Source organism: Anas platyrhynchos, chromosome Z (genome assembly GCF_047663525.1).
Source record: "Anas platyrhynchos isolate ZD024472 breed Pekin duck chromosome Z, IASCAAS_PekinDuck_T2T, whole genome shotgun sequence".
NCBI lineage: Eukaryota > Metazoa > Chordata > Aves > Anseriformes > Anatidae > Anas > Anas platyrhynchos.
The window spans coordinates 57473647-57501174 of NC_092621.1; the positions used below are offsets into that span (position 1 = coordinate 57473647).

General features: G+C 36.0%; 1 protein-coding gene across 2 annotated transcripts in view; it reads right to left on the minus strand.

The window, feature by feature from the left end:
• Positions 1-27528, minus strand: part of ST8SIA4 (ST8 alpha-N-acetyl-neuraminide alpha-2,8-sialyltransferase 4) — a 62019-nt gene that overhangs the window by 19707 nt on the left and 14784 nt on the right. For both annotated transcript variants that reach the window (XM_027446366.3, XM_038170638.2), the window contains 2 exons: positions 26881-27138; positions 16876-17169 (listed from right to left, as the gene is read on the minus strand). In XM_027446366.3, the coding sequence (XP_027302167.2) occupies positions 16876-17169; positions 26881-27138 (552 nt within the window). The remainder of the gene's footprint in view (positions 1-16875; positions 17170-26880; positions 27139-27528) is intronic.

Here is a 27528-nt window from a genome sequence, read left to right on the forward strand (position 1 = left end):
GCAAAATACAGCTACCTATTTTATGGGAATATATATTTTTTTCAAAATTTGCCTACTTACTGATTGACTGAATTAGTAAATTAGTAAAATTCCAGAATTTAGAAATAGACCACAGAAGTTGCAAAGCTCGGTACATAGAGACAAACCTAAAGGCATATTTTCCATTTAAAACTGTTAAATGATTTGGATAGTTACTTGAAGCAATGCTGGACATTACACAAGATGATTCTTCTCATACAAAAAAAAAAAAAAAAAGCTTTTGGTATATCAAACTTTCATACACAGAAACACATATAGAGGTGAACAAAATGCTAAACAGAGAGTGAAAGTATGAAAAACATAGGCAAAATACGTAAAGAATGTAAACAAACAAACAAAAAACCAGCATTTTCTAACAGCAAAATAAAGCTATCACATAAGACAGGTATTTTGTTTCTCTGGGATTTTCAAGATATTAGTTAATTTATAGCCTAAGCTCATACACTGACTCACAATCATGCAGGTTTTGAAGGAGAACACTTTCCTACACTGAAAGAAAAGCGATGTTGAAGACAACGTTTCCCCAACTAGTAAGACTGTTGGACAACCTCCCTTCCCTCTCCACTCCTCTTACAACTGCAGAATCATGGAATGGTTTAGGTTGGAAGAAATCTTCAAAGATCATGTTGTGGAGCCCCCCTGCCATGCGCAGGGACACTTCCCAGACATAGGTTAACCAAAGCCCTATCCAACCTAGTCTTGAACAGGGATGGGGCATCCACAACTTCTCTGGGCAACCTGTTCCTGCACCTCACCAGCAACACAATGAAGAACTTCATCCTTAGCCTAAATCTACCCTCTTTTAGTCTTTAATCTTAACCATTATTCTTTGTCCTATCAGTATAGGCCCTGGTAAAAAGTTTATCCCCATCTTTCTTATAAAACCCTTGTGAATACTGAAAGGCTGCAGTAAGGTCTCCCTGGAGCCACCTTTTTTCCAGCTTTTAAAGGAGAGGTGATCCAGACATCTGATAATTTTTGTAGCCCTTCTCTGGACCCACACTATCAGGGTCCATGTCCTTCTTTTTCTGGGGGGCAGAGAACTGGATGCAGTACTCATGTGTGGTCACACAGGAGCCCTCTTCTAGGGCTCCCTTCCCATACCGGTGTGGTACACGAGATACTATGCTACTCCCTGCTGCTGGCACATGTTATGGGCTGAAAGGGGTGATCCAGACCAAATGTGATGGTGGGCTGGCTTCTTAGGCAGAAATTTGTTATGTAGTATCAGCAGGGCTGATATAGAGTCATAAAACCATAGAATATCCCGAGTTGGAAGGGACCCATAAGGATCATTGAGTCCAACTCCTGGCACCACACAGGTCTACCCAAACTTTTAGACCATGTGGCTAGGTTCACAGTCCAAATGCTTCTTAAATTCAGACAGGCTTGGTGCAGTGACTGCTTCCCTGGAGAGCCTGTTCCAGTGTACGGCCACCCTCTCGGTGAAGAACCTCTGCCTGATGTCTAGCCTAAACTTCCCCTGCCTCAACTTGATTCCATTCCCATGGGTCCTATCACTGGTGATTAAGGAGAATAGATCGGTGCCTGCCCCTCTACTCCCCCTCGTGAGGAAGCTGTAGACTGCAATGAGGTCTCCTCTTAGCCTATTCTTTTCTGGGCTGAAGAGGCTAAGTGACTTCAGCCACTCCTCATACGTCTTCCCCTCTAGGCCCTTCACCACCTTTGTTGCCCTTCTCTGGACACTCTCAACAGTTTTACATCCTTTTGGTACTGTGGCGCCCAGAACCGCACACAGTACTCAAGGTACTGTGAGTAGAGTGCAGTGTAAAGCAGGACAATCCCTTCCCTCGACTGACTAGCAATGCGGTGCTTGATGCACCCCAGGATATGGTTGGCCCTCCCGGCTGCCAGGGCACACTGCTGGCTCATATTCAACTTGCTGTCAACCACAACCCCCCAGATCCCTCTTTATGGGGCTGCTTTCCAGTGTGAGAAGTCCACCTCCAGCTGAAGGTTGGACAACACAATCTGAAGGCTGGTATCCCACCCACTGTTGGGGCTTAAACTGAGAAGTTAGAACCGAAGAGTGTATCTGATTTCACATGGCCCACTGAGGCAATTTCAACAGCAGAGATCAAGAAGAGTAATAAATAAGTTTTCTACCAGCCATATTCACTTCCTGAATATGGTTTTTATTTATATGCCTCAAAGTAGTTATTCAAGCCTCAGAAAGGCTATTGAAACAATTTCTTGTCAATTCCTTGACAGTGGCATGGATCAGTGTACTGGGTTTAGAGTTAATATTCCCCACAGTAGACTACACAGAGCTGTGCTCTGCACCTGCAGCTAGAACAGCACTGGTATCACACTGGTGTGTTGTCTATTGCTGAGCAGTGCTGGCACAGCACCAGGACTCCTTTCAAACCTCCCCCCTCAAAGCCAGTAGGATGGAGATGGGCAAGAGCTGGGGAGGGGACATCACCAGGGCAGCTGACCTAAACCAAAGAGATATTCCATTCAGTCTGGTGTCACACCCAGAAATAAGAGGTGGGGAATGGGAAACAGAAGGGGAGACTCTCGTTATCAGAACGTCTGTCCTCCCAAATAACTGCTGCATGTATTGAGGCCCTGCTTCCCAGGATGTAGATGAACATCATTTACTGATGGGAAGTATGGCATCCCTGCCCATGGCAGGGGGTTGGAACTAAATGATCTTTAAGGTCCCTTCCAACCTAAGATATTATATGATATGTAGAGAAAACTTGTTTGCTTCTGTAAGGCCTTTATTTGTTTTCCCTCTCTGTCCTTATCAACACGTGAGCCCTTTTATTTCACATCATATTCCCCCCCCCTTTGAGGAAACCACCACAATTAGCAAAGAAACTACAACTACGGCCAAGAAACAAATTTGACCTCTATAATTCACAGTAATGATAAAACTTTTAATAAACTCATGTCAATCTATTAGAAGATTGTTTTACTACATATAGAGAATGATAATTTTCCTGTTGCATGATCATATTTCAGCTATAAAAGAAGTAGCAAAATGTTCTATTTTAATTTTGAAAGTTAGTTACAACTGAAATAATATATGCCCATATCACTTAAATAATAATATAGTACAACATAACCACGGGTTAGTCTTGAACTTAGGTACTTGTTTGAATTGTTCTCTAGGGCCCTGGCTTCTTCTGAGAAGTAGTGAGGTCATGACAAATCATTCATTTAAAGTAACTGCATGCAAAGCTATCTCCCATGTCAAACATGGCCAAACAGACTGGGAAAAGAGATGGGTTTCCAACAATACAAGAGTGGGACTGAGTGCATAAGATTCTATAAACACAGGCAATGCTTCTCTGGGAAAGTTATATCAAATGAAGAACAGGGAAATACTTAATGAAAACGACAATTCAGCTAAGCAAGGGAAAAAGAACAATGTAGTCTTACTGAAAAGTTACAATAATAGTAATGAGCAGCAGACTGACTGGGGGATTTAGCTAAGTGGTTTGAAACAGTTTACATTTATAAAATGTTTATTTAAAAAGAATTCTTATAATTTTATGAAAGTATTACTACAACTTAGAATTGATTAACATTTTTCCTCTGAAAATTGCAACATGTCACCAGATTGGCATGAAGTTAACAACATGTGCTAGTGTTACCTTTCACAATTAGATCTAATTTTTCCTACTGATGTAAATATAAGGAACACAACAGTGGAAGGACCTACATGAATTACTGAGTTTTGTCATCACCACTTCAGGAAAAATCTGGATTAAATTTTTAGTTCACCACAACAAATATTCCATGGGTCCCATATTCCTGAGTGTTTTTGCACCTCTAATATCAAATATTAAATCTAGCCTAAAAAAGACAAAAAGACACAACTATGGGAAATTCAGTTCTCTGCTGTAGAACATTATATTCTGTGTCCAATCTACAATTTATGTACATGATCACAACATGAGGACTGTGCCATGTATCAGTGACATTAATGAAATGCTCCAGCGTACTGAAACTCATGTTGAGAAATGCTAACTGTGAACTTGAGCACATCTTCAGGATGCACTTTGCTCACTGGACTGATAAACAGCTTAAAACTGCTTTTGGCTTATGTTCATCTCCCCTGAAAGGCTGAACTCAGTGTCTAACAGCAGGTCCTGATAGATACAGTAAAAGAACATGTTCAATGTTACATTATTTGTTAGACTAACTTCAATTATATAGAAAAAATCATATTTGACATCATTTGATTTAATCAATTCAATTTAGAGTCTCCCTTTTAGAGATTATTATATAAAATATCGATTGCAGGTACTTAGATTTGATCAATGCAGTGAACCAGAACAGATTAATCAGATATAAAAACTATTGATTTTACCATAGTAAATCCCACAGCTGTCATTGCATTAATCAACCAAAAGAGACAGGCTTCACACAAATAAAGTAAACTACTTCAGTAAAATAAGGAGGTATAAATTATTCCTTAGGATCAAGATTCTACAAAACTACAGTCAGCCAAAAAACAAAACAAAACAAAACAAACAAACAAACAAAAAACATTCACAAAAGCACATTTTGAACAACACGATCAAATACAAACAATTTGTTGCACTACAACCTACTGCACAACTCAGGAGAACTGAGAGATTCACCTCCTTACAAAGGTCATCAAATACGAAAAACACACTTTACTAATAGAGAGGAGTCCACATGCTGCCATGCCAAAGAAACACCTATAAAGACAGACTGCTGCTCAGTTTTCACATTCTATTAAGCTCTAGAGTCACTGCAAACAATACCAACCATAATGTCAATTAGCAGCAATATGATATGATTGGAGCTCTGCCAAGCGCACTAACTGGTTTCACAAAGACATGCTGCGAAAAAACTGCTCTTGGTCACTGCTACACTAGCTCAGAAATAAACATGTGATACCTATGAGGAAGGCTACAGATTTCACTACTATTTTTTCAAGTATTTTTTGACATAAATTCCTGTGGTTTTCAGGTAGGGAGATTACTGTATGGTTTTCCTTCAGAAAGATTTCCCATCTTTAGCTTCTAAGTTTTGCTGATGTGACAGCTTTCTTCATTAATTTCTCTTTTCATCTACATATTTCAGAAAGGAGTATAGAGAAATATGGAAAAAAAATAACAGCAACCACTTTGTAGTGACTGGTTAGTACATGCAAAAAAAAAAAAAAAGGGCGATATGTCCTCTCTTTTGTGTAACTTGCTTTATTTTTGTGTGTTTCCTACATTTTTAAACGCATCAATAAAGGTATCTAGGTGAGTAGTTGTCTACTTTTATTTCTGCTGTTATAAAGAAAAAAGTAAATATAATGAAAAAAAAAATCAGTTCACTTAACTGCAAGATTACGTAAAAAAAAAGTAGCAGCATGAATGCATTTTTAATATTTCTTTTACAAAGAAAGGAAGTACTTGTCACTTTCTTCGTTAAAATATTTAAGAAAAAAATGAACTCCCTTACTTACTTACTATTTAGCTAGCCATGGTATAATGTCCATGGCTTTACTAAGTTACCTTCAGCCATGTAAATTAACAAAAATTTGAAGGGAGATCTTCACTCTGAATGCAAGTTACTCAATTTCAAACCATCAGTGTTACAGGAACAAAGTGTGTTTACTCTTTGGCATATTTCCCAGATATTTTTGCCTGAACTTGCTTTGCATATTACAAACAAGTTAAAGAAATTGAAAACAAAACCAGAAAGACAGATTTCCTCTTCTCTTTCACCTGTTTCAGAGGACAATCATGGTAACAAAACTGCAACAAATGCTTGGCAATCACATAAGCTAAAACCAGAAGATGGTCAACCAAATCCTGCAATCTACAACATTGCCCTTCTGCATTACCCTTGTCAGTGAGAAGCCAACTGCTCTCTAGGTGGATTCAGTAGGAAAAGGACAGATGTTCACTACCAACAACATCACATAACTGAGATTTCCAAATGCATCAGCCAAATTTTCATTTACCCACATACCCGCAAACCTGCTCATCTCCCTTCCCAGAATTCATGCAGTTCACCTCTTAATTGACTCAACAGCCAGACAGCATCATCCCTGTGGATTTGTTCCTGCTGTGAAGCATCCCTGGGGACTCAGATAACTCCACTAACTAAAGCTCATCAGTGTCTCTACTTAAAAAAAATAAAATAATAAAAATCACACAACAACACCTTGCAAGCAGCAGAAATCTCAATGGTTATCGATGGTCTACAGGTCAAACCCTGCACCAGCTTACACCCATTCCCTACAGCAGGCACACGGTTTCCACTGCAAGGCTCACAGCTATGCTTGTGAGGTTTCATGTGGCCATGCAGCTTCCCAGCGGGTGTACATCACTATTGAGAAAGGAGAACACACTTTGAAAGAAATGTTCCTTCCTGGATCCTGTCTTTATCAGCCCTGAAGTTTTTTGCCTGTGTCATTTTTAAAGGACTCCTAGCTCTGCAAAAGGAACTAAAACATAAAATATCAAGCAAATAAACAAAAAATACACTCAAGATTATTTTCTGAAAGCTTCTTGTCATCAAGAGCTATGTTTCATGGTCTGTGTTCCATAGTGCTCCTCTGTCCCTTATAGATTAAAGGTGAAAAGGACCATTCAAACAGTCTGCAAAGCCCACAGATGAATTTTACATTGTAGGAGCACTCTGGAACAATCACGAGGATACTATCCTCTTAGGCCTTATGCATATTACACATTTCTGCATGTTACATGTCAAAGATTTTGACATAAGACTAAGACATGCCACCTGTTGGTTTCAGTATGACTCTGATATGCCCACTATTTCCTCTCCTTCCTCTCTGTACCTCTGGTGAGTGTACCCATATTTACATTGAAATGAAGAAGGAAAAAAATATTAAAAAAAAAAAACCTCATGAGCCTCATAAACATCCCGAAAACAGTAGTTGCTCTTACTCTTGGTAGGGTCTTAGATCACTTTGCAGGTCTTTTTGACTTGTAAGAGGGAACTATTACTCATTCGGATTGGAAATTCTGCTCTATCCCACTGCTAGCCAATAAAGCACAACTAAGTTTAAAAAGAAATACAAGATCTAGCAATAACTTTCTCAAAGTCAATTTTCTTTGAGTATTTCACTAAATGCATGCTTCAAAGAACGTAAATAACGACTCTTGTGCCCACTAAAAAACAGAAAGAAAAACGCAAATAAGATGTCTCCAAAACGCTCATGAGGTACATCAAATGTTTCAATACGGAAATATTGAAAAACAATGTAAAAATAAAAGGTGGTGTTTTTTAGTTTGTTTGTTTTACATTTCACAAATACAGGTTGTACTCAACTTTTCTTGTGGCCCGTAAATTCACTTCCTGAAGTCTGAAGGAGAAACCTCAAAAAAAATTACTTCAGTGCAGCAAACTCATCCTAGTATGTCTATAATATGAATCCCCACAGAACTTAATCTCCCACACGTATATGAATGTGTCCTCATGTCTACATAGGAGCATGAGGACAGCAGGAGACCTAAAAACAGTATCTCGAGGAACCATCCTCTGCTGAAAGTGGTGCTTAAGACAGATGTACAGCAAGGCAGAATCTTCAGTCTAGCGTGGGAAGGAAATGAGGCCTCACAAGAGATTTAAATCTCACTCCCCCTGAAACTCAAGCACCCAGTTTCTAACTCAGCTATGGTGTGTCTTCTAACTCTAAGAAAGCACATAACTACCACCTGACCAGTCATGTTTGTTCAAAATATGTTCTGTGCTCAAAACCTCTGTATACATTACAGTACTGACCTAACCGCCTTGCCTTCTAATTTCATGAGTGCCTTAAAAAAGTAATGTTACTCATTATCTCACCCTGTAACATGCAAAGTCTCTTAATTCTCTAATGCAAAGCCAAACAGGCCAGAAGACTTCCTCGAGTCACCTAAAGCCTACACTTGGCTAATTTAGCACATACTCAAATACATTCCTTCCCTCATGTGGTGACCAGCAGCCAAGCACTCATATAGCTGTTTGGTCCCTCCCCAGTGGGATGGAGGAAAGGGCAGGAAGAGGAAGAGGGCATGACAACTCACGGTTCAAGATAAAGACAGCTTACAACATGAATGAAAGAGGAAAAAAAAAAAAAAGGCAATGCAAAGGCAGTATCTCAGCACCTTCCACAAGCAGACTGATGAGGCCCAGCCCATCAGGCTTTCACCACCAGCTGTCTTGGAAGACAAAAACCCCTTCTTTTTCTGATTTTTTTTTTTTTTTATTTGGCTAAGTGTGACATTATGAATATGCCTTTGGTCGTCTGTCCTGGCTGTCTCCTCCTGGCCTCTTGCAACCCCAGACTACTCCTTTTGGGGTCAAATATGGAAAGACCTAGATGCTTTGCAAGCTGTGTTCAGCAATAGCCAAAATACTGGTGCATCATCAGCACTGTTTTAGCCACAAATCTAAAAAATGGCACCTGCATTTTGGCACAGTGCTGCTATGAAGAAAGCTCCATCCCAGCCAGACTTAGTAAATCTCACAAAGTGGAAGGAACAAGAGCTTTTCTTGTATATAATGGAAATACTCTAAATCCTGAACAGCTTGTGTAAGACATAGACTATTTCCCCGCAAACTATCTTTGGGAGGATGGTAGCTATTAGCCTTGATATTTGTTAACTTTAGCTATAAAAAGCCTAAATTGAAGTCTTTCTCAATGCATAAAAAGGAACCCAAAGACTTCAGACAACCCATTAAGATGTTCTTGAAGAAGCTTGAGTGAATTAAAAGGGGACACTATGAAAGACATTAGGCCAAACTGCTAATTCTTACAATGACACCATTATAAGGTTTATGCTAGCATATTATTTAACTGAAGGACTGAACTGTTTATTCACTTTCATAAACAATCCAATTATTTGAGTTGAAGTAAAAGGTAACCTTCAGGGCCTGCCATCATCACCTGTCATCTATCACAGTCATCCATGTAGAAAAATATGGCTTGCACTGCTATTTTTCTAGCTCTGTTTAAAGTCAGTGTGACACTCAGAAGTGTCACAAAACAACAAGAGGAGCAATCACAAGTATGTATATCCATTTCTATCTTCTCTATCTCTCTTCTGTCCCCCCAAAACAAAATAAAACAAAACAAAAACAAAACCAAACAACACATGTAACATATATCAAGAGAGAAAATCACTTAGCCTACTTACTTTTTTTTTTTTTTTTTTTCCTTCAGATGAGGGATCAATTTGGTAAAAGATATTAATATGTTTAGAACTAGTAGAATTTATCATATCATAACAATGCTCTTCGGTTTTACTGAAAAGTTCAGAAGCAAGGCCATTTTTATCCAGATCATTTAAAGCTATATTTGTTTGCTTATTTCCACTTTACATCAGTAATTAACTAATCATAGGAAAAGATCAGTTACTGGTTAGATACTCCACACAACTGCTACTCATCATAAAAGTTCACTAAGATACAAGATAAATACACACATCTTTGAAAACTCTAAGCATTCCAGTCAAATCAAAAGTAGAATTGTTGTAAGTTTTCACCTTCCTTTAAAATAGGAAGTAAAACTGACAGAATCTTCTCATCCACATGTGTATCATACAGAATTTACAGACAGTTCAACTGATGTATCATAAAAACAGAAAAGCTATTCCTCATCCTATTAACAGTACCTGTCTAAGGTGGCTCTCTGTAGAAATAAAAACAGTTTCTGGTTTGCTTTTCCACTGAACATCTACAATTACTTTTACAGGATATGGAGAAATTAGAGTTAATTAATTTAACACATTTTTATATTTTTCAGAAACACAGAAATTAAGAGGTTTTTTTTTTTCACACAAAGATTAAAAAAAAAAAGAAAAAGAACAGTGGCAAAATTGCTGTACAATTTAAACATATAAATATACTGTATGAATAAACTATGTGTAATTTATTCCCTACTTAGTTGCTAACAGTCACTGACATCAGGCACAGTGCTGTTGCTCACAGTAAACAAACTAAACATCAAAAACTTGACAATAATCAATTCCTTTACTATTTTTCCTATAACTAATTTCATTGCTTTCCTCTACTTGAAACTGAAATTTAACCTTAGGAGAGTAAATTTTACAAGTCCTAAGTACATTAATTGCTGATAATTAGGAACAAAGCAGTTGATGCAGCAAAGAAAAACAAGCACAAAAACAAACAAACAAACAAAACCAGGATCTTATTATCAGCAGATGAATGAAAATAAGAATAAAACTTCTTTCCCTACAGTCATGACCAAACTCTTCAGGGTCTTAACTCTTCAGTTAGTGACTACAAAGAATATACCGTATAAAAACCAGACATGTTCAATTTCCCTCTTGTGTCCTCCACTACTTTAATTGGGTTTGCTCCCATTAAAAATATGTTTTTTTTTCTCCCCAGAAGTGTCATATCTCTTGACAGATCTTGCTAAACATTCCCCAAACATGAGAACCTTGTGCAAAGGAAAGTGAAGAACATGCTGAGAACCTCTACACCAGAGGAGTCTTTTGGTCTGCCATGGTCCTGCTCTCCTGGTCATCAGCTGCTGGGCCAAGAGCAGCTTTGCAGCTTCAGGAAGGGAAGTGCCAGCTCCTCCTCTCACAAGAATTCAGAGAACTAGGAAAGAGTTCAGACAACAGGCAAGTTCCGAAAATCTGAAGTGACTGGCATCCTATTTGTTTGAAACACCTAGTGAACAAAGCCAGCTCTACTGACAGATTATTCATGGCCAGAAGGGTACCTGTAACACATAACTATTTTAACACTCACATTTATGGAAAATGGGAGTGTACTACACTGGAGAGTAGGCAGCTGTGTGTTTTTTGTTTGTTTGCTAGTTTGTTTGTTTTCCCAAATATTTTGAATATTTGTCTGACATGATATGAGAGATATATTATTTTATTTTCAGCCTAATAGCCTTGCTTTTCTTTTTTTTTTTTTTTTGTTTTCTGCAGTGATTGTCATTTACGTACATGAAAACATCTTTTTTTTTTAAGGAATATATTTTAGCAATGAAAAACAAATCTCCTAGCAGTACAAGAAAGAAAGGTGTTTTACAATATTGATTGCTCCCAGCAATTGTTTCTTTACTAGCACAAAGCTGCTGGAGAACTATTCGATTTCTGCATGTTTCAGTTTCTCAGAGTACTTCTGTATTTCCCAGAGTGAAGGACTCTGGAGCTGCGGTGAAGCTGTGTAAAAGGTCACTCTACTCAAACACCAGCTGTTTGGTTTCACTAACAAAAGGAAAAAGACTCTGCACTGAAAAGCGACCATAAATAGGCACAGCATACTCTTTACACAGGCACAGCACAGAGTTTTCAGTGGGAATTCTGCTGTGTTTAATGTAGGATCAAGTCCAATACCACTCTCATACAGGCAGTAGCAAGGAGGAAGCAAGCAGAGCCCAGGCAAATCCCACAGGATGTCCACATGATTGTTCCATACCCAAAAGGCCAAGGAATTTTATGTGAAGCAACTGCAACAATTTACTGCTGCCGAGTGACTAATAGTTCATGGGATGACTCCAACAGGAAAAAAAAAAAAAAAAAAAAAAAAAAAGACAAGAAAACATTCTCACACATTAAGATGTGTGGGAGAACTTTGTTTTGAGGAATCAGGGGAGGAAACATGAGAAAAAACTTCTCAGAATACTACAGAAGACAAGATGGCACTGGAAAGGGTGAGGGGGTTTCTCCATCCTTAGCCTATGTCTTCCAGTATGCACCAGGATAGGCAGACGTGGGCTCTGGGAGTTAACCCTGGCCTCCACCTAATATTTTAACATCATGTCTAGCCTCAAGAGCCCTCCTTACTCCCTCTGGGGAACTGCAGGGCACGATCCATAGCAGAAGGCATCTGCTCAGATCTTTCAGATTTGTTTGTCTGCTACTACTGAATGTAACATAGAACAACTGGATTCTGATCCCAGTAAACTCAGTTCCCATTTGCTTGCAATTTAACGCATCTTCCAGTAGAGCTCTGCTGCTGAGAGTAGACACACTCCACACCTCAAAAAGTATCACTTACTTGGAACAATATATCATTAAAAGTAATCCTAATGAAAGGATTCAGTTTGAAATCTCAGATCTATTAATAAAACAAGGTTTTTGAAATTTGTTACTAAATTCAACTAAAAAAAAAAAAAAAAAAAAAAAGGTAATGTGGTTTGTACATCGTAATTACTTTATAATTAGCCTTCCTAGAAGCATCATCAGGGAACATAGAATCCTTTTAATCAACTGAACTCTTCATCTATAGATTCTACTTCCATCTTACACTCTGTTAGGTACTGACTACCTCAATTATTTTGTCAATAACATGTGCACAATTAAATTAAAAATTCCATAAAAAAACACCCTTAGAAACACTTCATGAGAAAATCACCCATCTGCCCCCAAATCACGTTCCAAATTCCATGTTCTAACTTGAAATACAAAATTTGTGTTCAAGTGTAAAAGAAAAACAGAGAAAATAAATTATCACATGAAACTACTTGATCCTCTTGGTCTCTACTGAAGTCTAACATCTGAATCCATCAGCCATTTAAAATTTATGGTACTGGTTAAAAAAGTTACCATGTTAGACTTAGTATTTACATAATCTATTCTCAAAACTTTGAATCCCTCTGAGATTTTAAAGGAGTAGCTATCACTCACAGATGTTTAATAAGGCATGGAATCTGCCAAAAAGCAATTTCTTTTTCAAACACCACATTACCTTTTTTATGACCCAAAACCTGTGCAAATGGACAGAAAAAAGTTTTTCAAAATGTTATCAAAATACGCTTTTTTAATGCTACAATATGATCAAAAGCAATTCCCAAACACCATGTGCAACTCAGAAAGTTGCTTTTATTAAAAGTGAAGGAAAAATAAGAGACAGAATTTCAGTGCAATATCTGATTGCAGAAAAACTGCTCTGTTATTATTTAAAACTGTACGCAGAATGTAGTGATTCTAGATTGGAACACCAGTCTAAGAAAATTAGTGTCCTATGTTTGAAAGAAGCTTATGCTTTAAAGATAGATGAAGGAAAAAAAAATAAATAAAATTGCTTGAACAATATGGCAGGGTGGTACAAATAAAAAAGAATAGAGAGAATCCTTTCCAAATCTTATGGCTATCAGCTTGGTCTCTTCAGCATCACTCATCTCTGTTACTACGTTATGTCAAATTAAAATTACTATGAGCATTATGAAATCATTTAGCCCAAAATACAGTACATTTCCATATTTTTCATAAAATGTTAGGTGAATTAACTCAAAGAATTCTTGATATCAATTAAATTTACATGAGCAATTTGTTTTTCAGGGAAAAAAAAAAAAAAGAATTTTTAATTCTATCTATTCTAAACAATACATATTCTTTCATTTTAGGCAATTGTTAGGCCTGAAACACATTTTGTATTTTTAGATTATGAAGACTTGTAGTTGTAATGAAATAAGTTTAAGTTTCAAATATAAGCCTCATTTCACCCAGCTAAATGATATAGATGTGGTGCAGCCCTCAAAATTTGACCTTTTATTCATCTTCATAAGCAAATGCTTTCAAATTAAAGACACTAGTTCAGTTGAGCCTCCTGGTGTTGTCTTTGGAGTAGTTGAAGAAAACTTTCATTGTGTTTTAGTTGTTATGACTTTGGGAAGATTTTACAATATAGGAAGCAACATGAGCTACACGGACTGTCTTGAGTGATTCTCTTATCATTAAAGTATAAATTAAAGTAGCACTAACTAGCTTCAAATGAATACCCTGCATTAAGTAATAATTTATTCTCAAATAAAGACGGAATGCTTTGACACTATCAAGACAAGAAAAGGGAAACAAAAGTGGATTTTTATTTGAATAAAGATTGAAAGGAACTTGGGGACGTTACAAATATTAATGGAGGACAGTGATTACAAATGCTACATTCCTGTCTGTCCACTCTAAGAATTTGTATATTTTAATAAAAATCATTCATTAATTCATTCATTTATACTTTCAGACACGAAGATAGAAGTATTTGAGAATGCTCACATCCACAAAACAAAGGTTGCAGGTGTATAAGCCAATAATTTCCTCATGTAAAGGAAGGCAATTTACAGAAAATACCTCCCGCAGCTCATATTTCCTTATCATTTTTTTTCGCAAAAACTCAAATTCCATCTCCATATTATGGCTTAAGACACCTTAAGATGTAGCCTAAACCTTGCATTTTCAGTCTTGCACATGTGCTCAGACACCCTGTTAAGGAGATTAGATGCTCTGCACAGGTCTTGCTATGTGTTTTAACATGCAGTTTTGAGGGTAGATTTCCTGTTTTCTCATCCAACTAAAAGCAGTCTTCGCTTTCTGTTTATTTTTTGTTGTTGTTGTTTTGCAGCACCACGGGCCCTCACCAGATCATCACTGTTTACTTAACATGGTCGCAAAGACTTATGCTTAAAAACACACACCTTGCAAAACTATCAACAACAAAAAAAATACACAAATAGTTCAGATTCATATGACAAGGAATGTTCTATAGGAGTTTCATTTTATGAAGTGTCTCTTCAAAGGCTCATAAGTTATCCCTTTACAGTAGATTTGAAATAAACATAAGTACAACAGATATCTACACCTAGAATACAGCTTTATGAAGATTTTCCTTAAAACTAAGATTAAGTAGCTAAATTGCACACACTGCTTTAAATAGCAGTGGAGTTAGCTGCACTCTAGTTTCAAACTAGTTACACTCATAACTCGCTTAAGTCTTGACAAGTCTTACCATTCAAAGTGGAAAGATTCAATCATACTATTATTTGTGGAAAGTATTATTTTTTAGCTCAGGCATGGTTTAATTTAAAAATATTTTTTGCTTATCTATTTCTCATGCTGCCATGGTATTCCATTTAAGATATAAACCAAAGAGATCTTAAAGAGGTGTAATTCATCCTTAAAAGAGACAATACTTGATCCCTAAATTTAACTCTTCTGTAATACAAACCTCATTATTATGGGCTGGTGTTTTAAGTCTGCCTTCTATAAAATCTAAAGAGTATTTGTTCCAAATGCATTGTTGCTAGCTGTATCATTTCCAAATTTGACTCATAAAGGCATACTTGCCTTATGCGTCACAATTTTTGAAGTTGTTAGACTAAAGATAAATTTCACATGTAATTTTTGACTTATTTTGTTCTTTTTCAAATTACAAAAAAAAAAAACAACAAAAAAAAACAGTAAAAAATATATGGTTATATTGAGTTATCTCTCAAAAGAACAACAACAAAAGCAATATGATAAAACAAGAAGATTTGAAAGTGGAGGGGCTAAGGATTAGAGGACAGATTCAACAAGGTGACAAAAATGTGTAGTTATATCAGATGACATTGCTAGGTATAATTTGACATACATTACAGTCTAAATTTTCATCAGCAATTCTGATGACAGCTTCTGTTGCTTTTCTTTCAAAGAGAAAATAAAGATGCTGATTTTTTAAGTTGAGCCCCTGTACAGAAGTTTCAGGTTGGTGAACTGAAAAACTAGATATTCTGAATTAACACTCACATTTTATAATTTTGCATAGATCTAGAAGATGGAAATGAGAACAACTGTTTTTAAACTGAAAGTGAATTTAATTTCTTCAGATTTATACACACTTGTAAATACTACTGCACTTATCCATGTGCTATAGGAACCCTGAATATACAAAAATTCAACACAGTAAAGGCCTATAAATAGCTAAATTGCAGCTGTACAACAATACAACTATCCACCAGCAAACTGAACAACACAGCAAGAAATCATAGGAGACGAATTCCAAAAGGGACAGCCTTTTTTTTTTTTTTTTTTCCCCAGCTAGAATTATACCACATGAAGAATGCCACATTTAACTATCTAAAACATGGTAGGAGGAGAAGAGCACGTCCAAAAGCCTTAATATCCTCAAGAACAACGTATTTATAAGCTTCATTCTCATATTCTCATACTGTATTGGGTCATCAGATCAATTCCCTCTGTTCTTATTTCTCATGTTGTAACAGAGCAAGCTTTTCAGTCAGACACATAACTATTAATTGTTGTACAAACCAATACGGTAAGACATTTCCCCAAACCCACAAAGGATAGTTCAAGGAAAAAAATCTGAGTAGTAGCATACTGTCATAATTCGCATAACAGATATTACAATACCATTATCATCTGAATGTTTTGTGTAAATGGCTCTACATACTCTTATTTGGAGTGGCAAAGACATTGGAGCCTTCAACTAAAAGTCTTGTTTGATTATGAGCTTGAAAAAACAAGTATCTGCATGAAGCATGGACATGCACCTTTTTTCAACAACTTGTCACATTAACGTTTTCAGTGATTCTGGTCACTGTTCTTGAATTGACCAAGCATCCAGCTAAATTCAAAAATAGAAAGTGTGCTACAAATCCCAGACATTTTGGGAAGGGTCTAATTTTCACATCTGCCAGACTTCGTTACTTATATGGTTGTTACTTTACCCCCCTATGCTACCTAAATTTATTTTTTATCTCCATAGCCTTGCCCAAAAGAAGACATGCAGCACTTTCATTGTCTTTTGATTTGCTAAGTTTACCACATATCCTTTGAATACAGTTTAATTTTCATCAATTTCTCACTGTAATGATCATAAAGATATATAGTACATAAAAGCAGAAGCGAAAAGCTGTTGTGCTAATGCATTTCAGTTTGTATTAGAACAGGCCAGATTAGTGGACATTTATTAGCAAACAAGCTTGTTTCATCATTAATGCAATCCATTAAAACAATAATGGAAATATGTTAATCCTTTTAACATTTTACTTGCTCTTTTTTCTGACTGCTAAGAATTCTAGTTATGAGTTTCACTGTGCCAAGGACAGACCAGTCTTTTCCAGACACTTACCCTCTGACAGCATGAATAAGTCTCAGTGATGGATAGGCGGTTCGCACTTTCAATTTATTCTTAAGGATTAATGCATTAACCCACTCCACATGCTTCTCTCCGCCTTTGACCATGAAAGCAGGGATCCAAAGGACACTGTCATTCAGCATGGATAGTCTATGCACAAATTTTTCTCTGTCACTCTCATTCCGAAAGCCTCCAAATGCTCTTTGTACAACTGATGGGTTCATGGTAATAAAATCAGATTTAGTTCCCACATCTGCAGCAAACTCCACCACAGGAGCTAGATTGCACCTGAAGAGGAAGAAATCAATGGAAAATGAAAATAAATATGAAATATTAACTCAGAAAAATGTATGCATGAAAGAAACGCTGAAAATGAACAGGCAAGTCCATTTCAATCTACATGAAGGAAAGCTACCAGTGGTAATAGGTGTGATAGCATATAGCATTTTACCACCTTGAACACTCTTCAGACTTTTTTTTTAAACATTGAATGTAAGTAATTCTGTGATGAAGACAGCTTTCTGTACAACTGAAAGCCATGTAATCATGCTTTAACATGCATCGCCAGCTGGAGTATGCCTTCTAACACCTGTTACCTGTCATTAGCGTTCATTGGTCATCTTGTTACCAATTGCTCACAGTCTTAAAGGAAACCGAATCAGCCAATTAAGGTATAATTTATACAGGTTAGTCGTTGCATTTTTGTACAATAGCGTATTTAAATATCATTTACAAATTAACTCTAGCCCATGATAAAGTTAATGTTGTTGTTTGTTTGTTTTCTGTTTTAGATTATCACTGCAACTGAAGATGTTTTGAAATTTAGCTTTTATTTCATTTCACTTCTCCATAAGCAACACTGGAGGCAGGTTGCAAATACTAATACCATCTCATGATCCAGCATGATAATGCTAATTCCTCAGAACAACATTTTTATTCTGTAATTGTGACGTAAAGTGGTCCAGTCTTCTTCAGAAATAAATGTTCTTAAGACTATAAACCCTACATATGCTGAGGAGATAAAGCTGTTCAAGTTTCTCATGACATGTGAGCAGATGTAAGTTTTCTTAGCAAATGGATTTATGTTCTTCTGTATTTTTACATATCTGTTCCACAAACCCTCTTCATGTATTACAGGCTGCTAAGAGTCTTCTAGAAAATGATTGTTAGGGCACACACACACACAAAACAAAAATTTTTACTTGCTTTGAAAATTGTTGTGAAAACATTAACATGTGAACCTTTAATCTAGAGTTCTCAAATGTTTTGTGTTGCATAAAATCTAAAAATAATCAGACAGAAAACTTAAAATCAACCCATGAAATTCAATGAATTACTGTGGCTCTTCTAAGGATGGACTGTTCAACATAGGATTCTTGCCCAGCAGGATTTTTTTTCAGCACAGTCAGTTACATGCAGGTGACAACATCTATTACTTACAAACATGAGATAGAGCTTAACATTGCAAAGCTCTCTCTTTGTTCAACTTTGAGAAGAACCTATGCTCAAATATAATCTTGTTTAAAAAGCTGTGCATTATATTTATAGTGTGCACAAATAACATAGGCCATATGATTCTAATATGATTATTTCTTTGGACAGCTCTTTTCTTATCTGTCAACAGAATTAGTGCCTAAATCTTTTTTTTTTTTTTTTTTTTTTTTTCAGTTTAAAAGCATGTGCAGTTTTAAAGCAGTGTTTCACTGTAAATTGAACCAGAGCCTAAAAAAAATATCAAACACAAGGTCTACCTGCAATGCATGTCATTACTGTTTCAACAGTAGTATGTTTAATATCAACTACTGTATTTTAGAAAGGTTTACAGCATCTATCTAGCAGCATAAATTCTTAACATGCTGTATATTCAGATTTTTCAGGTAGAAAATAAAAGAAAGCAAATAGCAAATATAACAATGGGGTTGTTTAAAAACTTTTTTTTTCTAATCTTATGCACCATATTTTTCAAGCTCAGTGTCTCACATTGAATACCTGATTACAGTATTAATCAGGTATTAAGACATTTTAAAAATATAAAAGTAAGACATTTTCTATTCCAAATACTGATCACCTCTTAGCATATAATCTTTCAAAAATTCAAGTATACAAATACGTATTTGTAGTAGTACTGAAGTTTGAAATGATGTGGTAATAAAGTACATGTGAACTTTGTAAGGCTTTGTTTGCAAAGAAGTAACTAGCTGCTGTTACCCTGCCAGTGCTGACATTGTTAATTCAGCAGAACACAAATACAAGATAAGCTTTACAGTACTTTCTAGCTGTGTTAAGAAAATAAACACTACCATATCAGTTGTAGTTGACCAAGAAATAAGAGCATTAGTTTCATTAAGCCACTCCTAATTTTCTTAGAGTTTACTTCCTTCAATGAATAATTCTAGTGCTCATTAAATTAGAAGCATCAGAATTCAATATTTACTTCATATTTATCTACAGAGTTGGAAAATATTAGTTCCAGTAATTCTTCAGTAGGGAGTAAACAGAACTGTTACGTCAGATGTGTTTCCATATGTATTCAAGGGTTTGCGTAACTTTAACACTCACCCTAAACTACTAGTACCAGATTATACATATTTCCAGATGAGTGCTAGAAAATTTCATAGAAAGGAATGTTTCAGTGCTAATAACACTGGCTATTGTGTATTTGCTTGTACACCTGAGTATATGTTGATAGCTTTTGTTACCTGTTTCTGAGCTTTGATCTCTAATATACCTTTATGCTATACTATAGCTTCATACAATTGTGGCAATTTTTATTTAAATTGCTAGTAGATATCAATAATCTCACATTGCCAATTCCCAGGACACTTTCATTAAAAAAAAAATAATAATCCTAAATATGGACACACATAAACATATACTTATTTTCTATTAAGTAAGTAAAGAAGTTTATTAACTCAGCAGCTCTGAAACTGGCAACGTAATACCCTACCCTGCTTATATTCTTTAATTCCAGCTCATTTGTGGTAAGGTACAAAACACCAAGTATATTCACAAGAGTGATGAGTACGTGAGGGGGGCTTTGCAGCACAGTTTTGCCATTAAGTGCCTGGGAATTTGTACAGAATAAATAAAACCTTTTTTTTTTTTTTTTTTTTTAATTATTTTTATTAGTATTAAGTTGTCATTGCTATACCAAATCCAGCAGGAAGTATAGAAGACTGTCATTTACTGAGCTTCCGCTTTTCACATGCTGGGTTATTGACACTTTGAAACTACAATACTGCTTGAAACTTGACCCCAAAACACAATTTTCTGCAATATACCATTATTTTCCATGACATACATACCCTTTCATTCTGAAAATACTTTGGCATTTCCAAAGTCTAAGCCAACCCAAGAAAGCAGACTACAGGTCACAACTAAGCAGAACAAACTTACTGCAAAGTTACTCATACTGAGATCATAGGAACATGTTGAAATTAATAGCCACACATAGCACTGAAGACCTGACTTGGGCAATTACAAAAATAGCTGTAAACATGAGCATTGAGCACATCCATCACATTATATGATGGCTTGTAGAACTCCTTCTCCTGAGCCCAAGCTATTGACTGTTTACACAGAAAACGATGAAATGCTACTTGCCCCAGCAAAAACAACTTTGCAAAATAATGATTTTCTTGAGTTGCTTTTCCTTTTTTACTGTTGTCACCATTTTGTTTTGTTTTCCCATAAAATTAATTGCAAGTGTATTCTTTAAAACTAACAGGCTATGGATAATATAATATATATACATAACATATATTATATACATATATAAGCATTTATATATATATAAACAGAAGCTCTAGCTACATCAATTTTACCTTGCACTAATACAATGACTAATTGCTTCCCTACTTCTTCTAAGCGCTCTTCTTCAGAAGTGTTCAGACATTGGTCTAATGAGACAAAACGAAAAGCTGAGAGAAGGATTTAGGACAAAACCTAAATGGGAAATGTTCATAATTATAGAATACAAGGGAATGGCACAAAACTGCACCAGGGCACATTCAGGCTGGAAATTAGGAAAAACTTCTTCTCCATGAGATTGATCAAACACTGGAACAGGCTTCCTAGGGTGGTGGTTGGTGTGCCAAGTCTGTCAGTGTTCAAGAGACATTTGGATAATGTATGAGCATGTGTACATGCTCATACATGTGTATAAGTATATGCATGTGTATATGGGTTTATAGAAGTAATTTCTTATTGAATTACCCTTCTAAACTCAGATCCTTAAATCACCTCCTATATTACCTAATTAATAGTTAACTTCCTTAAAATAAAAAATAAAAAAAATGTTGTTCCAAAGTTGGAATGTTAAATGCTTATGCACACTGCTTGAGCCATCATTGTGCAACTGCAGCCCAGAAGGCCAACTGCATCTTGGACTGCATCAACAGAGGACTGAGGGCAGCAGGGGAGGGAGGTGATTGTCCCCCTCTGCTCTGCCACTGTGAGGCTCCACTTGGAGTGCTACATCCAGGTCGGGGGCCCCCAGAATTAGAAAGATGTGGATCTGTTAGAGTGGGTCCAGAGAAGGGCCACAGGGATGATCAGAGAGCTGGAGCACTTCTACTGTGAAGGCAAGCTGGAGTTGGGGTTGTTCATCCTGGAAAAGAGAAGGCTCTGGGGAGACCTTACAATGGCCTTCCAGAACCTAAAGGGGGCCTGCAGGAAAGCTGGGGAAGGAATCTTTGTGAGGGAGTGTAGTGATAAGACAAGGGGGATGGTTTTAAACTAAAAGAGGGTAGATTTAAATTTGAAGTCAGGAGGAAATTCTTCACTCAGAGCATGGTGAGGCACTAGAACAAGTTGCCCAGAGAACCTGTGGATGCCTCATCCGTGGAGGTGTTCAAGGCCAGGTTGAGATGGGGCTTTGAGCAACCTGGTCTGGTGGGAGGTGTCCCTGCCTATGGCAGGGGGTTGGAAGTGGATGATCTTTAAGGTCCCTTCCAACCCAAACCATTCTATGATTCTGTGATTACAGAATGTATCCAGTATTGTGGTCTAACAGTAGGTAGCAACAGCTGTTATGGAGTCAAACACTTTGCTCTGTCAGCACATAAGAATACATCTCTGCATTGGTGTTCTGTCCCCACAACAGGCTTCCTGGTGCAGCATGGAAGTTACAGTAGGGTTAGCAGGGTTCTTCTGAGGTAGAGGCTACTCATGTCTATGGGAGGCCACTTAAAGCACTAAGAACATTTGAAGGCCATATTTGTTTAGCACTTTGATGCTAATGAAGGAAACTAGAGGGCAAAAAGGAGCTGATACATTTAAGAGCTGAAAACAGTCTAATGAGATAGTAATAACATTATTCAAGGAAGAGTCATGTTTTGAACTAAGTCTGTTTAACTGGCAACTTCTCTTTCAACAGATCTGCTTTCTCTGTCTTTGACTGCACTAGCACAATGGTAATGCTCCAAGAAAGGAACATTAAATAAATATTTGGATATAAAAGCTGTTACTTACATGTAATAACAACAGCAAAAATTTAGTTTCAAAATGTAACTAAATTAATACCCTCAATCTTATGCTTCTGACAAATTTTAGTTTTTTTTCCTATAAATTTAAGGAACAACACAGAAAAAAGAAGGTACTGCCACTCTTCACTTAGATATTAAGATTAGCAGAGATGTAGAGAATTTTAAGCTATTCTCCTGAAATGAAAAAACACATCCCAGAGTACAGTTAGCAGGTCAGTCCTTTTCTTCTTTTTCTCTCTTCCTTTTTCTTCTTGAACAGAGCTGCTAACTGTGGCTGCTCACATCACAATTGCTTGCTCACAAAAAGAAGACATCAGGAAGGAAGTGGGATGGGTTATCTTCCTCAGTGCACAGGATCAAACAACAAACATATTAAGAAGCAATTAAATACTAATATCTTCTTGTGGCTGTTCCTTGTCAAAACAGCTCTACAGCAGTCAAGCAACTTCAGTCCACATGTGTTAGGTATTTCAGCTGTGTTCTCCACATAGGCTAACTAAAGTGAAAGGGACTTTTCCGGAAGGATTGTCATAAAACAAAAACACAAGATTCCACTACTTATTTACCCTTTTTTCTTTTTAACTAAAAAACAAAACAAAACAAAACAAAACAACAACAACAACAAAAAAAAAAAAACAACAAAAAACACCCTGTAACTATTTCATGTCTGCCTTTGCAAAGTTCCTGTCAAGAACACCAAATTAAAAAAAACAACAACAACAAAAAAAAAAAAAGGAGGGAAAGGAAGTGGAGATGAAGAAAGGAGCAGGGAGAATATGTTTCCTCTGATCTTTGGCATCATTTGAATCAAAACCAAAAGCTGAACTGTATTTCTGAATTTATTATGGTACTTCTTGGCTGTTAGAAGTAATTCCAATAATAATTCCAATAATCTGAAAATTATTACTTGGCAATGTTTAGTATCATGGTTTTACCTCACATATCTAGAACAATTTTATTTTTCAGAAAGTTCTACTTAACTACTGCATTACAAAATGTACCACTTACCATAACTAGCTCATCTGTTCTGTAATAGGTAACGCAGATGGCAGAGCCCTGGCTTGAGAGTTCCGGCATGAGAAAGTGGAGATGATGGGAGAGTAAATCTTATTTAAATCTCAGATAGAATGAGCACCATATATCTGAACCAACAGGTAAAGAAGAAGCTGCTGAAACAAGAAGCAGCTGAAAAAAACACCATGTGAAAAACAGCTGCTGCAAAAGAACGGTGCCTTTCATACATTTTGTGTAGTCAGGTTAATTATCTTATATTTTAATTCTAATTTACTTTATGGAGTCAGATTTTAGAATGCTTCAGAGCTTTTTCTGGGTATAGTATCAACATCTATCTACATCAAAAAAAAAAAACAACAGTAAAAGGAAATAGTTATGAGAAACAGGAAAGTAGTTTATAGTCATCACTGTTTTTTTTATTTTTTTTTTTTACAGCAAAGTCTGTTTCCTATTTTAACTTGATGGTTCACATTTTCTACTGTCAAAGCAAGCATGACTTTACTAAACTTGTGGAACTAATCCATTTTATCCTGTCAGAAGACGTCCCTAGACTCTTGATTTTTGATGCCATGAGAACAAAATAAAACCCTATGTGACCAAGTGACTAAAAAGAGGCCACTTTAAAGTCTTCAGTAAATACAGTAAATCTGCTTATGTTGACAAGATATTACCTCACTTGCAAAAATGACTTATTTATGCACTTTCAGAAATATCTAAAGAAGACTTGCATTGTGTTACTTGTAAATTTGTTGGATTGCAGGCATGCTTATTATTTGCCTCTAGTTTAGATGTCTAATTTTAAATCTTCTTATTGCAGTATTCTAATTGTCTTGTGTCTCTGCTGGATCACTGTTCTTTTATAAGCATTGTTAAACAGAAAGTTGGAATGTCTCAAAGAACAATGGCCAGTTATTAGCAACTTTGGATGACTTTCAAAACACTAATTTAAGCCTGATAGCATCTGCCAGAATATTAGGTACTGACTACCTTCTTTACTCTTGGAAAAGAATATATTCTCTGTCTTGATTAGTTATAACTAACATCTTCATATCACCTTTATAGAAACATTAAAATTTAGGATACTGGGGTTTATTGTACCTTATTGCAACTACTTCTGGATGTCTACCATGTCCTTTTCAATATCACAGACCTTCAACACCAGCTTAATCATGAAATCAATGGGATTAATCATGTTGGATCTAGCATTAGAGCTCCTGTTCTAAGAAAAAACTCTCTCTCAAACACATGTACTTATGCTTCAGATTTTATTAGAGAAGAACATAAAATACTATCAAAATCATCTGGACTATATTTTTAACCAAAATAGCACAGCATACTTTTCATCGCACTTAGGCATAATGTAGTCAGCATCATGAAGTTCTATATAAATGTTGTTTATCATTCTACACACCTGGCTGCACTGATGATTTTCTTTGTATGTACATTAACTGTTTTTCAGAACAATGTCAGGTAGTAAGTAGAATAAGTACATTTTAATCCTAGAAAAATTGGGTGAAAGCAAAAAGAGTAACTGTGTGCCATGCTACAATTTAATACCAGAATCCTAAAAGCCAACGGTAAATGGTTATGAAGGGCACTGGTACTATTAGATCATTTGGTTTCATACGATACATACAACTTTTTTTCTGAACAGAAGAGGAATACGGGAAACTATAACTTTGAAGGATGCTTTGCCTTTCTCTTCAAGTTGGAATACAAATAAATTTCTTGCTCTTTACTTTGTACAGTTAAGTCATACATGTATACCATCCAAATATACATAAATAATTATATAGGTTGACCATGGCGAATTGGTGAACTTTGTGATGTTCAAAGTATTATTTGTAAATCCAAAACCTTATCTGTATTAGAACTGTCTACAGATTGCAGTATCAAAGATGTGCTATTATCCTCAAGACTAACTACTTCTTATACTGATTGCTTTACCTACTCACACACCAAATGCTTTATCTTTCAAGTCAAAAAGCGTGACCTGCAGCTGTAACTTTCTGATGTTCCTATTCAGTTTTATTATTCATACACAGATCTTACAGAATCTTACCTTTACTTCATATGGTTTAAATTAATTAAAAGCTCCCAAGATATCACTACCTAGCTTCATGTCAAGTTAAACATGGGGAAGAAAATGCATCTAACTTCAATGAAATTTAACTCATGATTTAGGTAAAAGAACATGCTTGAATTGATACTTTCTGAATGGCATTCCTGAGTTTACCTTCTCAAAGAAATGTTCCTCTACAAAATTAAATGTATTAACTTCTCTGAAGTTCTGTTAAATGAATTACATTTAACTTATAGGAAAGTACAAAACCAGGCCATAGGGTAAAAGATATTAAAAAATGTGGTATACATGTATATTTGTGGCTTCCATCTGCAATAATTATGCTAATTTGAAAGATCAGCTCTGGTACAAGCAAAAAAAAACATTAAAAAAATGAATGAGTAGCTTGTTATTGTTTCAGTTTGCTAGTATACTTTTCAAATCAAATACAACTTTCAAGTGTATAACCTATTTTGATTTAAGTGGTGAAAAACTGTAATTTTTCTTTTTGATATATATATACATATCATATTTTGATATATATATATGATGAAAGATGGTGGTAAATATGTGTATATATGTATATATATGTATATACGTATATATATACACATGTATGTATACATTTACCACCATCTTTCTTTCACGTGAGAAGAAGTGGTTGTTATCACAGATTACTTTTCTGTATTGTATTCTAACACTGCCCTTCCACCCTTCTCATAGCAAAGCAACAGAAACTTCTGCTCAAAAATCAAGGGGACCTATCTTTTGCTTAACCTCCTCTAACTGAAACCAGTTACTCCTATTCATTTCTTATTAACATGTGAAGTTGTGAAGTCTACTGGTATTGCACTGTGCAAACTTGACAGATACATGAATAAAAAGTGAAGCATATCTACTATTTTTTCCCAAACTTACATTTCTAGAGCAATGTAAAAACACTTAACATGTGTGGCTTCCAGTTACCTTAATTGGCAGCTGTCTGGTCAGCATCAATACATCACACTGAAATTTTACCTAATGATGCATAGTGGTAACATAGTAATATACTAAGCCATCTCAATTGGCTAAGAAATATATATATTTTTTTGATAGAGAACATTTTGCATTTATTTCACCATGGCTTCCATAAGAATGATTATTTTGTTTGTAATAAAAAAACAACAAGCAGCAAAAATAAGTAGCATGAATCTCTCTCCTCCAGCCACATGTGCCTGTTGTTTTACTGTCACTGTAAAAATAATCCTTCTGTAAAAAAAAAAAATAGAGGAATATATTCAAATTTGGGGAATCCCATAGTGAAGGATACAGTTTCGCATTAATTGCTCAATACACATTTCAGGGATTATCTGAAAGTATCTCAAATTAATGCATTTCTCCTAGATTTTGCCCAAGAAGCAGAGCAGGTTGCATCATCAAAAGCCGAAGAAAACTCACCTTATAACAAAATCATGGCTATCAATCTCTTTTCCACACCCACTGTCCAGAAGGATGCCTGAATTTCCAACAACTGCACAGGTTTTAAATCGGCGATTCTTCATTGGAGAAACCTCAGGGAGAAGGCTGTGCAAATCCTGAGAAATGTTTAGGGTGCGACGTCTGTCAAGTACATAATGGATTACATCTCCTGGCTTGAAGCTGCTTTTGACCACTGAGACATCTCTTTCAGCATCCAAGAATCGAAGTATACTCTTCCTGGGTTGACAAAATAGTGCACAGATAAGAGACAGAATTCACTGCTAATCTAATAGTAACAAAGACTGTACAGAGCATATAACACAATGTAGAAGGTAGCATCAGACAGACTAAGGTCACACCTCTTGTTCTAGAATGGAGTTAGAGAAAAGGTGTTCCAGGATTAAAATCTTGATTACAACATCACTTGTAAATACTGCAGTGAAAAATTTCAATCCCTTCATAGAGATGAAAGCACTTGGAGACCAAGGGAAGATGACTTTAAAAATTAGACAATATATACTATTTTAATGTTTTACAAAGCTTTGGAATATTCACCTATTTCCAAAAAGACTAGAGCAGTTTCTTTTCATAGAAACATGACAATTAAAAATATGATGTATTTATGAG